The sequence below is a fragment of the Myotis davidii genome, unplaced genomic scaffold (assembly GCF_000327345.1).
Source record: "Myotis davidii unplaced genomic scaffold, ASM32734v1 scaffold1206, whole genome shotgun sequence".
In the NCBI taxonomy this organism is placed as follows: domain Eukaryota; kingdom Metazoa; phylum Chordata; class Mammalia; order Chiroptera; family Vespertilionidae; genus Myotis; species Myotis davidii.
The window spans coordinates 69,640-89,349 of record NW_006297217.1 but is presented as its reverse complement, the minus strand read 5'-3'; the positions used below and the strand labels follow the sequence as shown (position 1 = coordinate 89,349).

Here is a 19,710-nt window from a genome sequence, read left to right as displayed (position 1 = left end):
CATCTTGTTTGGGACTCTCTGTGCTTGTGTGATATTTTTCCTCCAAATCAGGGAATTTTTCTGACATTATTTCTTCAAATAGGTTTTCTATCCTTGTTCTTCTTCCTGTCAGTCTCTCACCCCTACTATTCATAAGTTGCTTCGTTTCATGTTGTCCCAAAGCTCCCTTAGGCTCTTCTCCAGTCTTTTAATTTTTTTTCTCCAATTGCAGTTCAATTTGTGTGTGTTTTGCTTCCTTGTCTTCTAATTCACTAATTTGGTCCTCCACTTTTCTTTGTCTATTGTTGAAACGTTCCATGGTGATTTTTATTGCAGCTATGTCACTCTTTATTTCTTCTTGATTGTTACATAAGTTGTCGATTTTTCATCCATCCATTTTAGAACTGTATGACCCTTAATCTGAATTCTTTTTCTGACATATTGCATGCCTGTGTGTCACTTAGATGCTTTTCTGGTGATCTTCATTTTCTTTCCTTTGGGGGTTTCTTTGTCTACCCATTTTAATTCTCATGGATGGATCTAGATGTAGAGTCATGCAGTGGCTGCTCCTTGGGTGGCAGTGGCTCCTTGGGTGACGTTGAGTCATTCAGTGTCTGCTCCTTGGGTGGCAGTGGCTCCTCAGGTTGCAGTTGCTCTCGGGTAGTTGTGGTAGCAGCTGCTTCTTAGTTGGCAGCAGCTCCTCTGGTGGGCACTGTTCACAGCAGTGATGGCTCCTCTGGCTGGTCAGGGGAGGCTGCTCATGCGGCTGCTGCCCTTGGACAGGGGTGGGCTGGTCAGTATGACCCTTAATCTGAATTCTTTTTCTGACATATTGCATGCCTGTGTGTCACTTAGATGCTTTTCTGGTGATCTTCATTTTCTTTCCTTTGGGGGTTTCTTTGTCTACCCATTTTAATTCTCATGGATGGATCTAGATGTAGAGTCATGCAGTGGCTGCTCCTTGGGTGGCAGTGGCTCCTTGGGTGACGGCTGCTCCTTGGGTGGTCATGGCAGTTTCTGCTCCCCAGTTGGCAGCAGCTCCTCTGGTGGGCACTGTTCACAGCAGTGATGGCTCCTCTGGCTGGTCAGGGGAGGCTGCTCATGCGGCTGCTGCCCTTGGACAGGGGTGGGCTGGTCACAAGGCTGCTGCTCCTTGGACAGGGGTGGGCTGCTCATGTGGCTGCCACTCCTTGGATGAGGCGGGGCCACTTGCACAGCTTCTGCTCCTCGAATGGGGTGGGCTGCTCTGCAGACATTGCTGAACTGCTCACACTGCTGCTGCTCCTCAGATGGGTATGGGTTGTGTGCGGCTGCTGCTGCTCCTCAGACGGGGGTGGGTTCCTTGTGCCGCTGATGCTCCTTGGACTGGGTTGGGCTCCATGGGGCTGCTCCTCAGTCGTGGTGAGATTAGTTAATAAAATTATATTTTCAAGTGTACACTTGTATAATATATCATCTGTATTTTATATTGTGTGTTCACCACCCTAAATCAAATCTATTTCCATCACCATTTATTCCCCTTTTACTCTCTTTTAACTTCCCCCACATATTTTCTTTCTGCTTATCACCATACCGTTGTCTGTGTCTGTAAGTTTTTTTTTCCTTGATCCCTTTATCTTTTTCACACAGTTTCCCAAAATCCCTAATCTCTGATATCTCTCAGTCTGTTCTCTATCTGTGAGTCTGTTTCTTTATTTTTTTAAGCTGTTTTTTGTTGAAAGTATTACAGATGATCCCTTTTTTCTCCATTGACCCCTTCTAGCCCACTCCCTGCCCTGGGCCTTCACCACGCTATTGTCTGTGTCCATGGGTTTTTCACATATCCATACAAGTTCTTTGGTTGATCTTTTCCCAACCACCCATTCACCTTTCCACCCACCACCTTCCCTCTGAGATTAGACAGTCTGGTCATGCTTCTATGTCTCTGCATCTATTTTGTTCAGCAGTTTATTTTGTTAATTCCATTCCACATACGAGTGAAATCATATGGTGCTTGTCTTTCTCTGACTGGCTTATTTCACTTAGCATAATACCCTTTAGGTCCATGCATACTATTGCAAAAGATAAGATTTCTTTCTTTTTTATGACCAGATGGTATTCCATTGTGAAAATGTACCATTTTCTTTTATCCACTCATCTACTGGTGGGCACTTGGGCTGTTTCCAGATCTTATCTATTATAAATTTTGCTGCAATGGAGATATGGGCACAGATATTCTTTCAAGTTAGTGTTTTATGTTTCTTTGGATATATTCCAAGAAGTGTAATTGTGGGTCATAAATCAGTTCCATTTTTAACTTTTTGAGGAAACTCCATACTGTTTTCTACAGTGGCTGCACCAATCTGTATTCTCACCAAGAGTGCACTAGGGTTCCCTTTAATCATCCTTACCAAAATTTGTTTTTTTGTTGTTATATTGATGATAGGCATTCTGATAAGTGTAAGGTAATATGTCATTGTGGTTTTAATTTGCATCTCTATGATGATTAGTGATGTCGAGCAACTTTTCAGATATCTATTGACTATCTCTATGTCCTCTTTGGAGAAGTCTATGTTCAGGTCCTTTGACCACTTTTAATTGGATTCTTTGTCTTCCTGATGTTGGCTTGTATAAGTTCATGATATTTTTTGGAAATTAACCTGTTATCAGATGTATCATTGGCACATATATTTTCCCATTCAATGGATTTCCTTTTCATTTTATTGGTGGTTTCTTTTGCTATGCAGAAGCTTTTTAGTTTAATGTAGTACCGTTATTTTTTTTTTCTTTCTCTTGCATGAGGAGATATAGTGGCAAAAATAATGCTACGAGTTATGTTTGATTTTTTACTGCCTGCATTTTTCTCGAATTTTTATGATTTTGAATCTTACAGTTAAGTCTTCAATCCATTTTGAGTTTATACTTCTGTGTGTTATACGAAGCTAATTTAGTTTCTTTTTTTAAATGTATCTGTCCAATTTTTCCAACATCATTTATTGAATAGACTTTCTTTACCCCACTGTATTTTCTGGCCTCCTTTGTCAAATAATATTTGACCATAAAGGCATGGTTTTAATTCTGTACTCTCTATTGGGTTTCTTTTGTCTACATACCTGTTTTTATGCCAGTGCCATGCTGTTTTGATTACTGTGGCCTTGTAGTATAATTTGATAGTAGGTAGCATGATTCCTCCAAATTTGTTCTTCATTCTCAAGATTGCTGTGGCTATTCAAGGTCTTTTGAGGTCCCTTATAAAATTTTGGAAAATTAATTCTAGTTTTGTCAAATACATCATTGGTGTCTTGATAGGAATTGAGCTAAATCTATAGATTGCTTTGGGGATAATTTTTCATGTAGTTCTCACTAAGTTCCTTGAGCATTTTTATAATCATATTTTTGAACTGTATATCCCTTAAATAGCTTGCCACCATTTCATTTAGCACTTTTTTTTGGAGCCCTGTTCTTTTATTTAGGTCATGTTTCTTTGTGTCCCCATTATGACTACCTCTTGTGTTTGTTTTAAGTAGATGTCTATAACTCCCAGTCTTGGTAGGGTGGCCTTATGTAGTAGGAGTTCTTTGCTACCCAGGGGTACAGTCACATTGATCATCTGAGCTGGTTGCTTCAGGAATATCACTTGTGTGGATTGTATGGGCCCTTCTTTTATAACTGAGTCTTGATTGTCTATGAAGACCAACCCAGACCACAGTGTATGAGCTGCTGTGTATGTGCTGATCACACAAAGAAAAATTGACCTCAGCAAGTTCTGGTTCCTGCCGAGATCTCCTTTTGGATATGCTGCTTGTGAAGCTAATTGGATCATTCTCTGATGTTAGGTGGAAAGCATAATTTTACTATAGTACAGAGTTAAGATAGGTATTTTTATTTTTAAAATTTATTTTAATCATAATTGACTTACAATATTATATTAGTTTCATGTGTACAACATAGTAATTCAACATTTATGTACCTTAAAAAATGATCACCACGCTAAACCCAATAGTGATCAGTCATCATATATAGTTATATTATTGACTATTCTGTATGCTGGACATTACATCCCTGTTACTTACATCTGGAAGTTTGTACTTCTTTATCCCCTTCCCCTTTTTAACACAATCCTCCTCCCCTCTCCCCTTAGGCAACCATCAGTTTGTTCTCTCTATATAGTAGTTTATCTTTAATTTTGTTTGTTTATTTGTTTAATTTTGTTTTTGATTCCACATATAGGTAAAATCAGACATTATTTGTCTTTCTCTTCTGACTTATTTCACTTAACATAATAATCTCTAGTTCTAATCATGGTGCCAATTAGGACAAAATTTCATTGCTTCTTTTTTTTAAAATATATTTTATTGATTTTTTTACAGAGAGGAAGGGAGAGAGATAGTTAGAAACATCGATGAGAGAGGAACATCGATCAGCTGCCTCCTGAACATCTCCTACTGGGGATGTGCCCGCAACCCAGGCACATGCCCTTGACCAGAATCGAACCTGGGACCTTTCAGTCCGCAGGCCGAAGCTCTATCCACTGAGCCAAACCGGTTTTGGCTCATTGCTTCTTATGAAGTAATATTCCATTGTATATACCAGTATGTACTATATCTTTATCCTTTCACATATCAGTGGACACCTAGGTTGCGTCCATATCTATACTATTATAAACAGTGCTGCAGTGAACATAGAGTGTATAAATCTTTTTGAATTATTTTCGTTTTTTTGGATAAATAGCCAAGTGGAACTGCTAAGTCATAAGGTAGTTCTATTTTCTTCACATTCTTGCCATCATTTGTTGTTCCTTAATTTTTTTTATGATAGCTATTCTGACAGGTTGAGGTTATATCTCATTATGGTTTTGATGATTAATGTTTATTGCTTATATTTTCTTCTGGGATTTTTATGCTTTGAAATTTTATAGTTAAGTCTTTACGTATTTTGAGTTTTTTTTCTGTGTATGGTGTAAGAACTATTTCTGGTTTAGTTGTTTGCATGTATCTGTCTAGTTTTTCCAATATCACTTATTAAAGAGACTGTCATTTCCCTGTTGTATATTCTCACCTTCTTTGTTGTTGATAAATTGACAACATAAGTGTGGGTTTATTTCTGGGCTCTCTTTTCTGTTCCGTTTATCTATGTGTCTGTATTTGTGTCAGTACCATACTGTTTTGATTACTACAACTTTGTAATATAGTTTATAGCCATGGTACCTCTAACTTTGATCTTCTTGCTCAAGATTGCATTTACTATTCAAAGTCTTTTGTTGTTCCATAAAAGTTTTAGGATTATTTGTTTTACTTATGTGAAAAATGTCATCAATATTTGGTTAGGGATTGCATTGAATCTGCAGAGAGTTTTAGGAGGTCTGAACATCTTAATGATAATAATTGTTCCAATCCATGAACATGGTATATCCTTCCATATTTTTGTGTCTTCTTCTGTTGTTTTTGTCAGTGTCTTATAGTTTTCAGAGTACAAGTCCTTATCTCCTTGGTTAAATTTATTTCTAGGTATTTTACTCTTTTTGATGCAATTGGAAATGAAGTTGTCTCAATTTTTTTCTTTCTAATCATTCATTATTTATATATAATGAACTTTTAGAATAAATCCTACTTGATCATGATATGTTATATTCTCAGTGTATTACTGAATTTAATTTGCTAATACTTTGTTGTGGTCTTTGCATTAATGTTTATTAGGGATATTGGCCTGTAATTTTTTTGTAGTGATTTTGTAATCAGAGTAATGCTGGCCTTGTAGAATGAGTTGTCAAGAATTCTTTCTTCTTTAATTTTTTGAGAAGTATAGGTATTAATTCTTCTTTGAATGCTTGGTAGAATTTACCATTGAAGCCATCTGGCCTGGAGTTTTGTTTATTGGGAGTTTTTTAAAATTACTGATTCAGTTTTATTTATAGTAATTAGTTTGTTCAGATTTTCGGTCTCTTCATGATTAAATAGTGAAAAATTATGTTTCTATGAATTCATCTATTTGTTCTAGGTCATCCAATTTGTGTGTGTGTAATTGTTTATAGTATTCTCTAACTACTTTTTTTTTATTTCTGTGATATCAGTTGTCACTCCTCTTTCATTTCTGATTTTTTAAATTTGAACCCACTCTCTTTTTTCTTCATGGGTGTGGCTAAAGATTTATCTGTTGCTGTTTTTTAATAATTCAAGAACCAATTTATTGTTTTGCTGATTTTTTGTTGTTTTGTAATCTCTATTTCATTTATTTAAGTGTAAGTCTTTTTACATTTTTTTTAAAATCAGGATAAGAAAGTTCTCTTCTGTTACTAGTTTGTTGAGCGTTTTTATCAGGAATGTATGTTAGATTTTATCACGTTGTTTTCCTGCAGTTATTAATATCCTCTTATGTTTTTAATATTTTTAATATTTAGTATAGTTAATTATATTGGCCGATTGTAAAATACTGAAGCAACTTTGCATCTGTGAATGATCACCACATACTCACGTTGTATTACCCTTTTTGCATATTATTGAATGATATTTGCTAAAAGTTTGTTATTTTTTTATTTTGTTAATTTTTGTAAACTGTTTGCATGAGGAATATTTGACTGTAGTTTTTTTGTATTTATATTTAGTTTTGATGTCAGATCAATTCTGGCTAGAATTGATTTCTATTGTCTAGAGACAGTTGTTATTTACTCTTCAAATTTCTGGATCAGATCAATATAAAATTGTCATTGATTGATTCATAAATATTCAACTATCTGAGCCTGTTTTTTTTTTTTTTGTGTGTGTGTGTGTGTGTGTTTTAATAATAAGGTATTGAACTACATAGTAAATGTATTGGGGCTTTTTATTTTACTTTTCTTTTTGAATGAGCTTTGGTATCTCTCGTATCTTTTAAGAAATTTGTTGCGTGGCCAGTGTGGATCAGTGGTTGAGCATTGACCAAGAGGTCACAGTTTGGTTCCAGGTCAAGGCATATGCCCAATTGTGGGCTCTATCCTCAGTGGGGGGTGTGCAGGAGATAGCCAATCAATGATTTTCATCACTGATGTTTCTATCTATCCCTCATCCTTCCTCTCTGAAATCAATAAACATATAAAAAAAGAAATTGGTTCATGTCCTCTAATTCATTGGCATGAAGTTCTTTATAATATTCTCTTAGTATTCTCTCTATGAGTCCTGGAATCATTACTTATGTTGGTATCATTAATCCTGATGTTGGTATTTTGTCTTCTCTCTTTTTCATCCTGCTTAGCCTTGCTAGAGGTTTATCAATTCTATTGTTCTCAGAGAAGTGAACAGATTTTGGTTTTATTGATTTCTCTATTGTATTTCTATTGTTTTCCATTTCATTGTTTTCGACTTTAATCTTTACTCATTTAGTTTTCATTGTTCTTTGTGTTTCACTAGGTTTTCTGTTTTTTTGTGTGTGTGTTTTTTTTAAGATGGAGAGTGAAGTTATCGATGTGAGACCTTTCTTCTTTTCTAATATATGTGTATAGTGTTATAAATTTCCCTCTAAATAATGCTTTAATATCATCTCACAAATTTTGCTATGTGTTTTTCTTTTCTTTCACTTCACATACTTTCTAATTTATTTTTATTTCTTTTTTGATTCATGGGGCATTTAGAGGTATGTTATTTAATTTGCAAATATTTAGACATTTTTCAGAAAACTACAGTATTGACTTTAAATTTAATTTTATTGTGGGCATAAAGCATACTTTGTATGGCTTATGATTTGAAGTATTTTAAATTCACTTAAAAATTGTTTTATGTTCCAGAATGTGGTGTATCTTTGTAAATGTTCCATCTGCACTTGAGAAGAATATTTATTCTGCTATTGGGTAGTGGAAAGATCTATAGATATCATCAGATCAAGTGGTTGATAATGGTATTAAATCTACTTAATAATCTTCCTAAAATCTTGCCTATTTGTTCTGTACATTTTTTTTAAAAATCTTTATTGTTAAAAGAATATTGTTGAAAGTATTACTAGTACATATGTCCCTTTATTGTTCTTATTGACCCCTTATGGCCCACCTCCAGCCCTTGCCCCAGGCCCCCCCACCCTATTATCTGTGTCTATGGGTTATGCATATATGCATAATAGTTCTTTGATTGATCCCTTCCCACCCACCCACTCACCCCTGCCTTTGCCCTGAGATTCAACCGTCCGTTCCATGCTTCTATGTTCTTTTCTTTCACTTCACATACTTTCTAATTTCTTTTTTGAAATAAAAAAGATATGTTTCCAGATCTTAGCCCTCCGATATAATAAAAGGCTAATATGCAAATCGACCACATGGCAGAACAACCAGTCACTATGATGCACACTGACCACCAGGGGGCAGATGCTCAATGCAGGATCTTCCCCCTGGTGGTCAGTGCGCTCCCACAGGGGGAGCGCCACGCAGCCTGAAGCCCTGAACCAGGTTCACAGCTGGCGAGTACAGCGGTGGTGGTGGGAGACTCTCTTGCTTCCTCAGTAGCACTAAGGATGTCTGAGGCCCGCCAGTCAGACATCCCCTGAGGGTTCCCGGACTGCTAGAGGGTCCAGGCCGGGCTGAGGGCCTCCCTCCCCCTAAGTGCATGAATTTAGTGCACCAGGCCTGTAGTTATAAATAACGCTGCTATGAACATAGGGTACATGTATCCTTTTTTATTGGTGTTTCAGGCTTCTCAGGATATATTCGTAGAAGTGGGATCACTGGGTCAGATGGCAGTTCCATTTTTTATTTTTTGAGGAAACTCCAGATTGTTTTCCATAGTGGCTGCATTAGAATGTATTCCCAATGGCAGTGTATGAAGGTTTCTTGTTCTCCACATCCTCCCAGCACTTGTTGCTTTTTGATTTATTGATGGTAGCCATTCTGGCAGGTGTAAGGTGGTACCTCATTGTCCTTTTAATTTGCCTCTCTCTGATGATTAGTAATGTTGAGCATTTTTAAATGTTTATTGGCAATTTGTATGTCCTCTTTAGAGAAGTGTCTATTTACGTCATTGGCCCATTTTTTAATTGGATTGTTTGTCTTCCTTTGGTTGAGTTGTATGAGTACTTTATATATTTTGGAAATTAACCCCTTATCATATGTATCATTGGTAAATATCTCCCATACACTGGGTTTCTTTTTCATTTTTTAAAAAATATATTTTATTGACTTTCTACAGAGAGGAAGGGAGAGAGATAGTTAGAAACATCGAGGAGAGAGAAACATCGATCAGCTGCCTCCTGCACACTGCCCACTGGGGATGTGCCCACAACCAAGGTACATGCCCTTGACCGGAATCGAACCCGGGACCCCTCAGTCCTCAGGCCAGCACTCCCTCCATTGAGCCAAACCAGCTAGGGCTTCTTTTTCATTTTGATGCTGGTTTATATTCTTGTGCAGATTTTTATTTTGATGCAGTCAATTTGTTTATATTTTCCTTTGTTTCTCTTGCCCTAATCATCATATCAGTGAAAATTCTGCTATTTGAGATGTCTAATATTTTGCTGCTTATATTTTCTTCCAAATTTTTATGGTTTCATGATATACATATAAGTCTTTTATTCATTGTTAGTATATTCTTGTGTATGTTGTAAGCTGGTGGTCTAGTTTCATTTTTTTTTGTATGTACTTGTTTGATTTTCCCAACACCAATTATTGAAGAGACTGTCTTGCATCCTTTGTCAAACATTCATTGAGCATAATGTCTTGGGTCGATTTCTGGGTTCTCTGTTCTCTTCCATTGATCTATCTGCCTGTTCTTGTGCCAGTACCAGGCTATCTTATTTATAATGGCTTTGTAGTGTAGCTTGATAGTATTGTGAACCCTCCAACTTTGCCCTTCTTTCTCAAGATTGCTGCAGGCACTTGGGTTCTTTTTTATTTCCATATAAATTTTTGGGGTATTTGTTCTAGATCTGTGAAACATGTCATTGGCATTTTAATAGGGATTACATTGAATTTGTAGATTGCTTTGAGTAGTATGGACATTTGAATTAAGTTAATTCTACCAATCCATGAACATGGTGTATTCTTTCACTTGGTTGTATCTTTTTCTATCTATCTCTCTCTCTTTTTTTTAATGTTCTATACTTATCGGTTTTGTGGTGTGTGTTTTTTTGTGTGTTTTTTTGGTTGGCCCCATCTGTTTTTCACACTCCCCTTATTTTCCCACCTTATTCCGCATTTTTTTTAATGCAGGTTCTTTATTGATTTCACCAATGCATTAGTAGAAATGATAATAATAAATGGTACTTTTAAATTATCTTAACCAAAAATGTAACAAATATTTACATTCAGTAACAATGCAAAAACATACAGAAACATAAGTTTAAGAAGTATCAAAATAGGAGACAAACATTGCTTGTTACAGGTAACTTTACAATCACTGAATTGTGCAGTATAATTGCTATTAGACTATTATAACTGTGCGGTTTTGTTTTTGTCTCTTGCTGAAGTTCATGCTTCAATTGTTAAAGATCAAGAACTTTCACAATTTTATTTACTTTTTTCTGTGGTTGACTTTTAATCTACACTACTTGTTTTATTTTAGGGGCTGCTTTAGGGTTTTTAGTATAAATCTTTTTGTAAAATTTGATTTTAGATAGAAGAAGGGAGAGAGAGACAGAGACAGAGAGACAATGACGTGAGAAAGAAACATCAGTTGGTTGTTTCTCACATGTTTCCTGACTAAGGATCAAACCTGCAACGTTGGTATGTGCTCTGACTGTGAATCGAACCCCCCACCTTTTGCTGCACAGGAGGAAGCTCCAACCAACTTAGCCACGCAAGCCAGGGCTATTGTAATTAACTCAGGAGTCAGGTATTTATTGTCTCTTGCTAAATGGCCAATTTAAAAAAAAAATAAAGTTTATTGCAACACAGCCATTTATTTAGGTATTATCTGTTGCTTCTTTTTTTTTTTTTTTTTTTTTTTTTGCTTCAATGGCAGTGCAACTGCATGGCAATTTAATATTGGATGGCAGACATTATCAATTTAGTTTTCTTTTACTCTAAATACTTATGTTTTCTTATAAGTAGTATCTAGCTTTGTTCTTTGATGCAGTTAACCGTTTACGTCTTATTTTTATCTTTGTTATGTGGGACCAGAGCAGAATTTAATCTAGGATTGTTTTCTTCCAATACTGAATCATGACTTCTTAGTACTCTAAATAACACCATGTGAATTATTAAGTTTTTCACTCCTACTGGTGGGAACAGGCCCTTACCTGGTCATTTGTACGTTCTGCATATTATTTAACTTAATCCTTTAGGATTGTTTATTTCCTGAGCTCAGATATTTTCTTCATATTCATAATTAGCAATTTTTATTGGATGATAGACATTCAGAAATTTACCTTATTAAGTGATGGATATTTTTGTATTCTTATAAATATTATTTAGCTTTGTTCAAGAATGTGTAGCTAGTTTAATTCTGGTTGTTAAACTGGATCAGAGGTGCATTTACTTATGGGTTAATTTTCCTCTATTTTAATGCAAAACCCACTTGCTTATCTAATACCCTCTGAATTATAAGGTTTTCTGCTCTGGCCAGAAGTAACGGGAATTCTTCCTGGGCTTGTTTGAGCTCATGGATCATTTTCTCTAATTCTTTCATTGGTTCTTTTCCTGGATCAGGATAGTTTCTTCACTCACATGTGTTGAGTATTTCTCTGCTGAATAGTTGAGGAAGGTCGTACATATAACTCAATTCTTGTCTGCAATTTTTCCTTCTTTGTTCTATCCTGTGAATTTTACCCTTCTGTTCTTCCCAAACTCTGCTTTGTCTCATCAACTCAGGGAGTCTTCCAGACTGCCTGACTTAGCCGTACCTACACTGCTGCTTGAAAACTCTTTCCAGGTAGTAAGCTAGGAGAGTTGTAGGGATTATCTCATTTGTTTCTCATCTCTCAGTATTCACTGTCCTTTTGTTGCCTGATGTTTAATGTCTTGAAAAGTGTCTTTTCATATATTTTGTTCTGTGCTTTACTGGTTTCAGGTGGGAGAGTAAATCCTGTACTTGTCTACTTCATTTTTGTCTTAAAGTGGTAGTCTGGAGGTAGCACTTTAATTGGGTGACTGAGACTCAACATCTCACGTGCAGAATTAAAATGTTGAGTGTGGAGGAGCTACTGTTGAATCCCAGAGTTTGGAAAGTTGCTATGAAAAAGGAACAGTGTGCTTCTGGGATGCTAGCCAATTTTTAATTGGCTAAGGTCTCTGGCTTATATATGTCTCCCTCCAGTGCAGATTATATCATGCATGAATATAGACTGTGATCTTGGTATATTGTTTACTATAGAACAGAATTCAGAATATGGTAGAGTCTGTATAGAACCTCCTTCCAAGGAGGGTCTTTATTGGACCTTGTTAAAAGCTGATCCCAAGACATAGAGGGACAAACAGTATAACAAGGCTCAAGTATTTATGATTTCTTGAGTTAGATTGTAGAAGTGTCAAGAATGTGTATGAGAATTCTTGTAGTCATTTCTAATTTTTTTTTAAACTCTTCAGACCTCCATTCTCGATGTGGGACTATCTAAACCCATACTAGCACAGTGATGCAGTCAGTAAGTTTTGATTCCTAAGTCTGGAATATTAGGTAAGAGCAAGCATTTTAAATGCATTTCCCAAAAAACAATAAATTAGTATATGCATTGAACAAGCTTTGAAAAATGATTTAATGGTTACGTCTATACACAGCCTATTAATAAGGATTTTTTTTATTGGTTATACTTCACTTGTATGCACAAAGACTGTTATATTATCCAAAATGTGGATTTTTATCTATGCCTTAGAAAAATACTTTAAAATTATATTTCTAGAATTTTATAACATGCCTCATGCATATTTTAAAAGGATGGTACCTCCTCAAATATCTCTTCTCTAAAATACACATGCACACAAATACAAAAAACTCTTAAGTCAGTACCTACTTTGCTAATATAAAGAAAATATATTGGGATGAGTGACTGATAATGGTAAAGTTGCCAATTCTTCCAGAATTAATTTATCAGCTTAAGAAATTCCCAATAAACCCACGAATAGGAATTTTTGTTTGTTTGATATTGACAGAATGATTTTGCCAGGTTATTTGGAGAAGCAAGCAGATGAAAAATACCAAGACATTTTTAAAATAAAGAATACCATTTTCTTGCTCTACCTCTTAAAACTTTATAAAGCTGCTGTTATAAGCAAAACATATTATCAAAACAAGACTAGACACATTCTGTATAGCCAAGGAATATTCTGGTATATATGTCTTAACATATATTATTTTAGAAAAATTATCAGAAGTTAAAGACAAAGATATTTATTGTTCAGTAAATAGTATATGAGAAACTGGTTACATATTACAGAAAACAAATCATTTTAAAATGTCACCTTACCCGAAGATAAATTTTACTTATGTTAAAGTGCTAAATCTGGGAAAATAATTATTCTAAATGAAGATGCAGCTAAATGTGTGGTTGACTATTGAATGGAGATCTCTTTAATCATTAAAATAATGAAGCAAAATCACACAGAAATGATTATGTAAATTTGACTACATAAAATTGTGAATTATTGAACATCAAAAACCAGCACAAATTGGGGAAAATACTAAGAAGTAATATAATGGAGAACTGACATTTTTAATATTTAACAAGCTTATACTTATTGAAAAAACAGTAAGTCCATACTGGGAAATAGGCAAAAGCATTACTTAAAATTCTTTAAAACAATAGACCACTAGACATGAAGAAAATGTATAGCCTAACAATAAAAACTTAAATTAAAGGAATTTATGTCATTTATATCAAATTAGAAAATATTTTGAAAAGGGCAATATTTAGTGCTATCATGTATGTGATAAGACAAATGCTTTTATAAACTGCTGATGGGAGTGGGAATTATTGTAACCTTTTTGCAAAATAATTTTTGAGTATGTCAAGAAAATTATACTATTTCTTCTCCTTGACCCAATATTTCTTGTTTTATTTCTCAGGAACTCACATTGGAGAAATAATCATAAATATAAAAATATATGCATGTTGAATAATTATTTAAAATAGTGAAAAACTGGAAATAACCTAAATGAACATTTCGGTAAATTATGGTAAATTAGTATGTTGATTTTATAGCACTACTGAAACTTCTTTATAAATAAGTTTTAAAGATATGGGAAAATGCTTATGATATAATAAATAGGGGAAAAGAAGGCTAGTAAATACTGTGTGTGTATTAGTATGATCTCAAATGTGTTAAAACACATATATACATACTATATGCAAAGATATATATACGTACATACCTGAATGATTTGATTGAGTATCAAACAGCAAAAGACTAGCAATGGTTACCTGAGGGACCAGGGTTTTAGATTACTTTCATTTTCAAGTGTACTTTTGATAGAATGATTAATGAATAGAAAAATATTAATATCAAGGGACTTAAAACTTAAAAAAAAATAGTTGTAACACAGCATATGGCAGAAGTGGCTTATGGAGAAAGGGAAGTTCTTAGGGAGAAGTATTCCTGAGTTCAAATCCTGGGCCTACTGTGTTATTCTGTGCAAGCTGTTTCATCACTGATTTTTTCTCCAAATGTAAGGTGATGATAATACCTACCTCATAGCATTGCTTGGAAGATTGTAATAACCTAACAAATGTCAAGTGACTGGAAGTAATTTCTACTTAGTCAAGTTTATTTGCATCTATCCTGAGGCTTCCTACAGAGAAAATTTTATAACAAGATAATATGCTTGTCATAAACTATAACCTAGGCATAGTTTCTTTAATTTAGAGTTTGCAAGATTTTTGTTTAGGGGTTTCTTATATGTTAAGTTTCAGTGAACATTTTTATTAGCCTTCTTCAGAAGTTAAAGTAACAAGTATTTTTATTCTTAAAATATATTTTATTGATTTTTTGCAGAGAGGAAGGGAGAGGGATAGAGAGTTAGAAACATCCATGAGAGAGAAACATTGATCAGCTGCCTCCTGCACACTCCCTACTGGGGATGTGCCCGCAACCAAGGTACATGGTCTTGACCGGAATCGAACCTGGGACCCTTCAGTCTGCAGGCCGACACTCTATCCACTGAGCCAAACTGGTCAGGGCAGCATTTTTATTCTTAATGAAATATCAAATGAGAATGATGTTATCATACTCTTGCCATTATGTCAAATGGACACTCTTGAAACTTAATGAACAATCTTTTTCTATAAATCATTTTTAAAAGTAAGTAGAGTATCAAAATTTATCTTTAGCTGCTCATTCTTTGCAATTTTACCAGTAAACTGAATCTGCATTGTGTAATTCTGTGGCCATAACTCTAAATGGACAAGCCAGTTATAAAATCTTTATGATACTTCATTCAAAATTTACCTTTTCCTAGTAATCCAAATAACCAATGAAAATTAAAATTTTTAGACAAGTTAGTTGTTTTGCCAATTGGAAGCCCTTGATCAATCTTAAAAATTAAATCTAATGATTGAGTAGCGCCTAATTCTATGTGTAAATTAACACTCACTTATGAATGTAGACATAAATCTATAATCACAATACCTCATAGTTACACACAGCATTTTACAATTTATGAAGTTTTTTTTTCACCCATGTAAACTAATTTGACACAACAGCCTTGTTAGGGAAACAGATATTATTATCCTTATTTTACATGTTTAGAAATTGAAGGCCAGTGGGCTAAGTGCCATATCAAACATTATACTCTTAATTCTGGTTCCAAGTCCAGTGTTCTTTTCACATCATCCTAGAAGCTCTATTCCCGGCATATAATGATTGAGGAACACAGTGCCATTAAACCCATGTACTTTATTAGCAGAAGAGGCCTGAAACTATCCCTTAGGGCAGAGGTTTGGTTTAGGATTTTGTTTAAAATGAGTTACTAATTTAATACTTTGTGTTGGTATATTAGAAACTTTGAGTTAGTAGAGCTGCTCAAAGAGAAAAAATCTGAGATGTAATAGACAGTGAAAGAAAAAAATAGAAATAGTGGAATTGCTAATGCTAAACCAGAATATCCTGTATACTTTAAAGATTCTGTAGGTTTTACAAAATTGTAGAGGAGTACTAAAAATGATAATCATATTAATTAAAGGGTAAATCCTATATAGTGCATTCAGTTTAAGAAGATATGCAAACTACAAAATATCTTTTAGGAATATTTATATTTCAATAGCTAATATTGAAGAAGATTCTTAAAAGTGGTTAATTCCATCTGTTTCTCATATTTCCTTTTTTCTAGATTTGTCTGTTTACTAGTTTTTAAAGAAGTACATTTTTGAAAATATAATATTGAGAAATGATCAAATGGTAAATTATTATTTTATTTTAGGTTCTGTTTACAGAGGAAGATGTGAAATTCTACCTTGCAGAACTAGCCCTTGCTTTGGATCATCTGCACCGATTAGGAATTGTGTATAGAGACCTGAAGCCAGAAAAGTACAGTTATATTCTCCTTACATATCTCTATTACCAGTGTTATATAATGACTTTTTTCTCCACTACATCTTTTATTTAAAGATTATATGAAAATATGTATGAATTTCAGTTATATGAAACTTATAGAAAGTAATGTTCATAAGATACCCATTGATTTTTTTCCAATTATTCATTTTTATTTTTTCATGTGATAGTGTTTGTACCAATGCATTCTCATTTAGTAGTGAATAAAAATATGATGCTTTACTGGAAACTGGTATGTTTTTTAGCAAAACAAAAACACTGAAATTAAAGTCACAAAGCTCCTACAATGGACTGTTAAACTTGGACAAAATCATTTAGAAAGCTATGCCATTTAAATTCTAAGAACACAAGAGTCAACATTACAGCTCTCATTATTCTAAGAAGCTACCAAGCAGAGATAAACCTTAAAGTTGAGTATTACATATGTCAAGTTTCAGCCCAGTACAGATCGCTCCATGGCAGAATACCCAAATTTGAAATGATAGTGGTACAAAAACACTATTTGACCCTTTAGATATTACAGCCCTTTAGATATTACAGTGAAATCTGGCTGTGTCACCACTGGCTAAAAACCATTAAGTCTTGCTACCACCAATGACCAAAGACCCTTGAATAATCAATAATAGGACACTAGACCATATGGTATAAACACAATTATAAAAGTTTAAAACTCTGTGTGGCTTGCCTGTGATCTTCAGTTATCAAAGACCCATACTGCAAACATGACTTTAAATGGAAATAAGATAAAAAGGGAAACTAGTGGAGCAAAAAGTCAACTAATATGTTTATAAAAATTGTGATATTAATCTGGAAATTGGTGCTCAGGGTATTCTGAATCCCACTCATTTCCTTCCTGATATGAACTGGATTCCAATGCTTTGACCAAAGATGTTTTCTAAGTGACACAAGCTTATGACACTTAATAGTGCAAGGATTTGTATAGCTTTGAACTTCCTGGGCACGATGATTACAAAGAGATGCAAAATACTGCTTTAATTATTTTAAGGTGTTTCTAAAGATTTTTCTATTGAAACTTAAAATTTATATTTACCAAATTTTTAAAGAAAGTGATAGAAACTCATATAAAGTATTGTTTAGGAAAAGTTGATTTGCTAAACTTAAAAATTGAATAAAAATGAAAGTGTATTGGAACCACATGGCTTGTGATTAAAAAAAAAATGAATGGATTATTTAAAAACATGTTGGTTAAAGAAATGGATGGAATCTGATTAGAAATGATTTGGCCTCCTTGTACTGCTCTAACATACAAATCCAGAAATATTTCAAGAATAATTAATTTAAAATGGGAGTCCAGTAGGAGAAATGAATGTGTATACATTTTATGATTAAAATGACAGAGTATTCATTAAGATCTTCAGAACTATAAATGATCTAGAGGGGTGGGGGCATTTCTTGGTATAAGTAGCTGATTGAAGTTACTTTGGGCAAAATTCATGTCATTTTCTTTCTCTTTTTGTTGTTGGATAACAAGAAAATCCCATTGATTTTCAATTAATCATTTATTTCTAGTATTTAAAAAAGACACTGACCTATTTTAATTTTGTGAAGGTTTTTTATGAAATGTTTTATATAAGCTATTTTATTCCATCTTATTGAATGTAAGTTTTTATTTACAGCATTTTGCTTGATGAAATAGGACATATCAAGTTAACAGGTATGCAAATTTTCTTATTCTACCCTAAACTTGTTTTATATTTTTCATTATTTTAATATTTAACTAAGCCTGTTAACTTTCTTTCCTTTTTCTTGATTTAATTTGCATTTTTTCTTCTCTTTTGTGTACAAAAATTAACTTAAAGGGTAGATAAGATACCTCTGAATACGGTGTAATTATAATACCAAAAATTATACAATACAGTTGCTGTCCTAATTCAGAAATGACATTTGGTTTTCTAAGTAAAAGCACATTATCTTAGTTTTAGTCTAGATTGAAAAGTTATCATAAGTAGTTATCACATTTGAAAAACAGTGAATTATAAACTTTTCAACCAAGTGTTTATAATCCAAGGTTAATTTTGTTCTTTATTTGCAAAACATGATATGTTTTATTTTTAATATTGAAAAATTTATACAATGTGCTAATCCTCACAGGCTTCTTAGGCACAAAATATCCTTATTATACCATTTTAAAAACATTTTATTTTGAAATAACTCTAGATTTATAGTGAGTTGCAAAAATAGTACCAAGAGGTCCTGTGTACCCAGCATCCCTCAATGGTGACATCTTACAAAGCTGCATTGCATTACAAACGCAGGAAATTAGTACATTATAAATAACTAGACTATATGCTATACTTAGATTTTACTAACTTTTGCATATTTTTTTGTTCATCTTTGTTACATTTTATCACATATATAGAGTTGAATACCACCAGGACAATCAATATGCAAAACTATCCTAAAACCACAAAGAGAACTCTCTTGTGCTATCCATTTATTGTTGCACCCTCCCTTCCTTTCCCCTAATTCCTGACAACCAGTTATCTTTTCTACATGTCTAATTTTGTTATTTTAAAAGTATGATATAAATAGAATTATATAGTAGTCACACTTCTGGGCATTTGTCCTAGAGTAATAAAACTGTATGTGCACACAAAAACCTACACATGAGTTTTCATAGCAGCTCTATTTGTAATAGTCAAAGACTAGAAATGTCCTAAATGTCCTTTAAACTGTGAATGAGTAAACATACATCCATGCAATGGAATACTACTACCCAGCTATAAAAAGGAAAGAATTTGTGATATATAAAGCAACTTGGATGAACGAAGGGCATTTTGCTGAGTGAGCCAATCTCAAAAGGTTACTTATGTTTTAATTAGAGAGTAAATTTTGTATTTAATTATCAGAATATTAAAACAGATAAAATGAAGATGTGGTCTTTACAGGGAGTTTTGGACCAGTACACTTTAAAGGTAAGTGCTTTAAAACTCCTAAGTATACCCCTTCATTATAAAGATAAAGTATGAAGCTGTTAACTTGGAAATGCAAGCAAATGTGATAAAGTTCAGATAATGTTTAGTGAATCTTATTGATTCATAGCCTTATTTTCTTATCTACACTAATAAAAGAGAAACATGGTAATTGGCGTACGACCGCTACCCTTCCCATTGGCGAATCAGGGCAATATGCAAATTAACTGTCAGTCAAGATGGCGGCTGGCAGCCAGGCAGCTTGAAACTAACATGAGGCTTGCTTGCTTCAGTGACGGAGGACTCCAACGTTCCCCGTCTGCCGCTGCAGGCCTCTGAGCCTGCAGTTTCAAACATTGAAACAAATACAGACACTAAACAAAACTCCAG

The 19,710-nt window shown here is 34.0% G+C and overlaps 1 protein-coding gene across 1 annotated transcript in view; it reads left to right on the top strand.

Moving 5' to 3' along the window:
- Window positions 1-19,710, top strand: part of RPS6KA6 (ribosomal protein S6 kinase, 90kDa, polypeptide 6) — a gene marked incomplete at its 3' end in the record, with an annotated part of 162,078 nt that overhangs the window by 74,387 nt on the left and 67,981 nt on the right. The window contains exons 7-8 of the mRNA XM_015569967.1: window positions 16,257-16,363; window positions 18,025-18,062. Of these exons, the coding sequence (XP_015425453.1) occupies window positions 16,257-16,363; window positions 18,025-18,062 (145 nt within the window). The remainder of the gene's footprint in view (window positions 1-16,256; window positions 16,364-18,024; window positions 18,063-19,710) is intronic.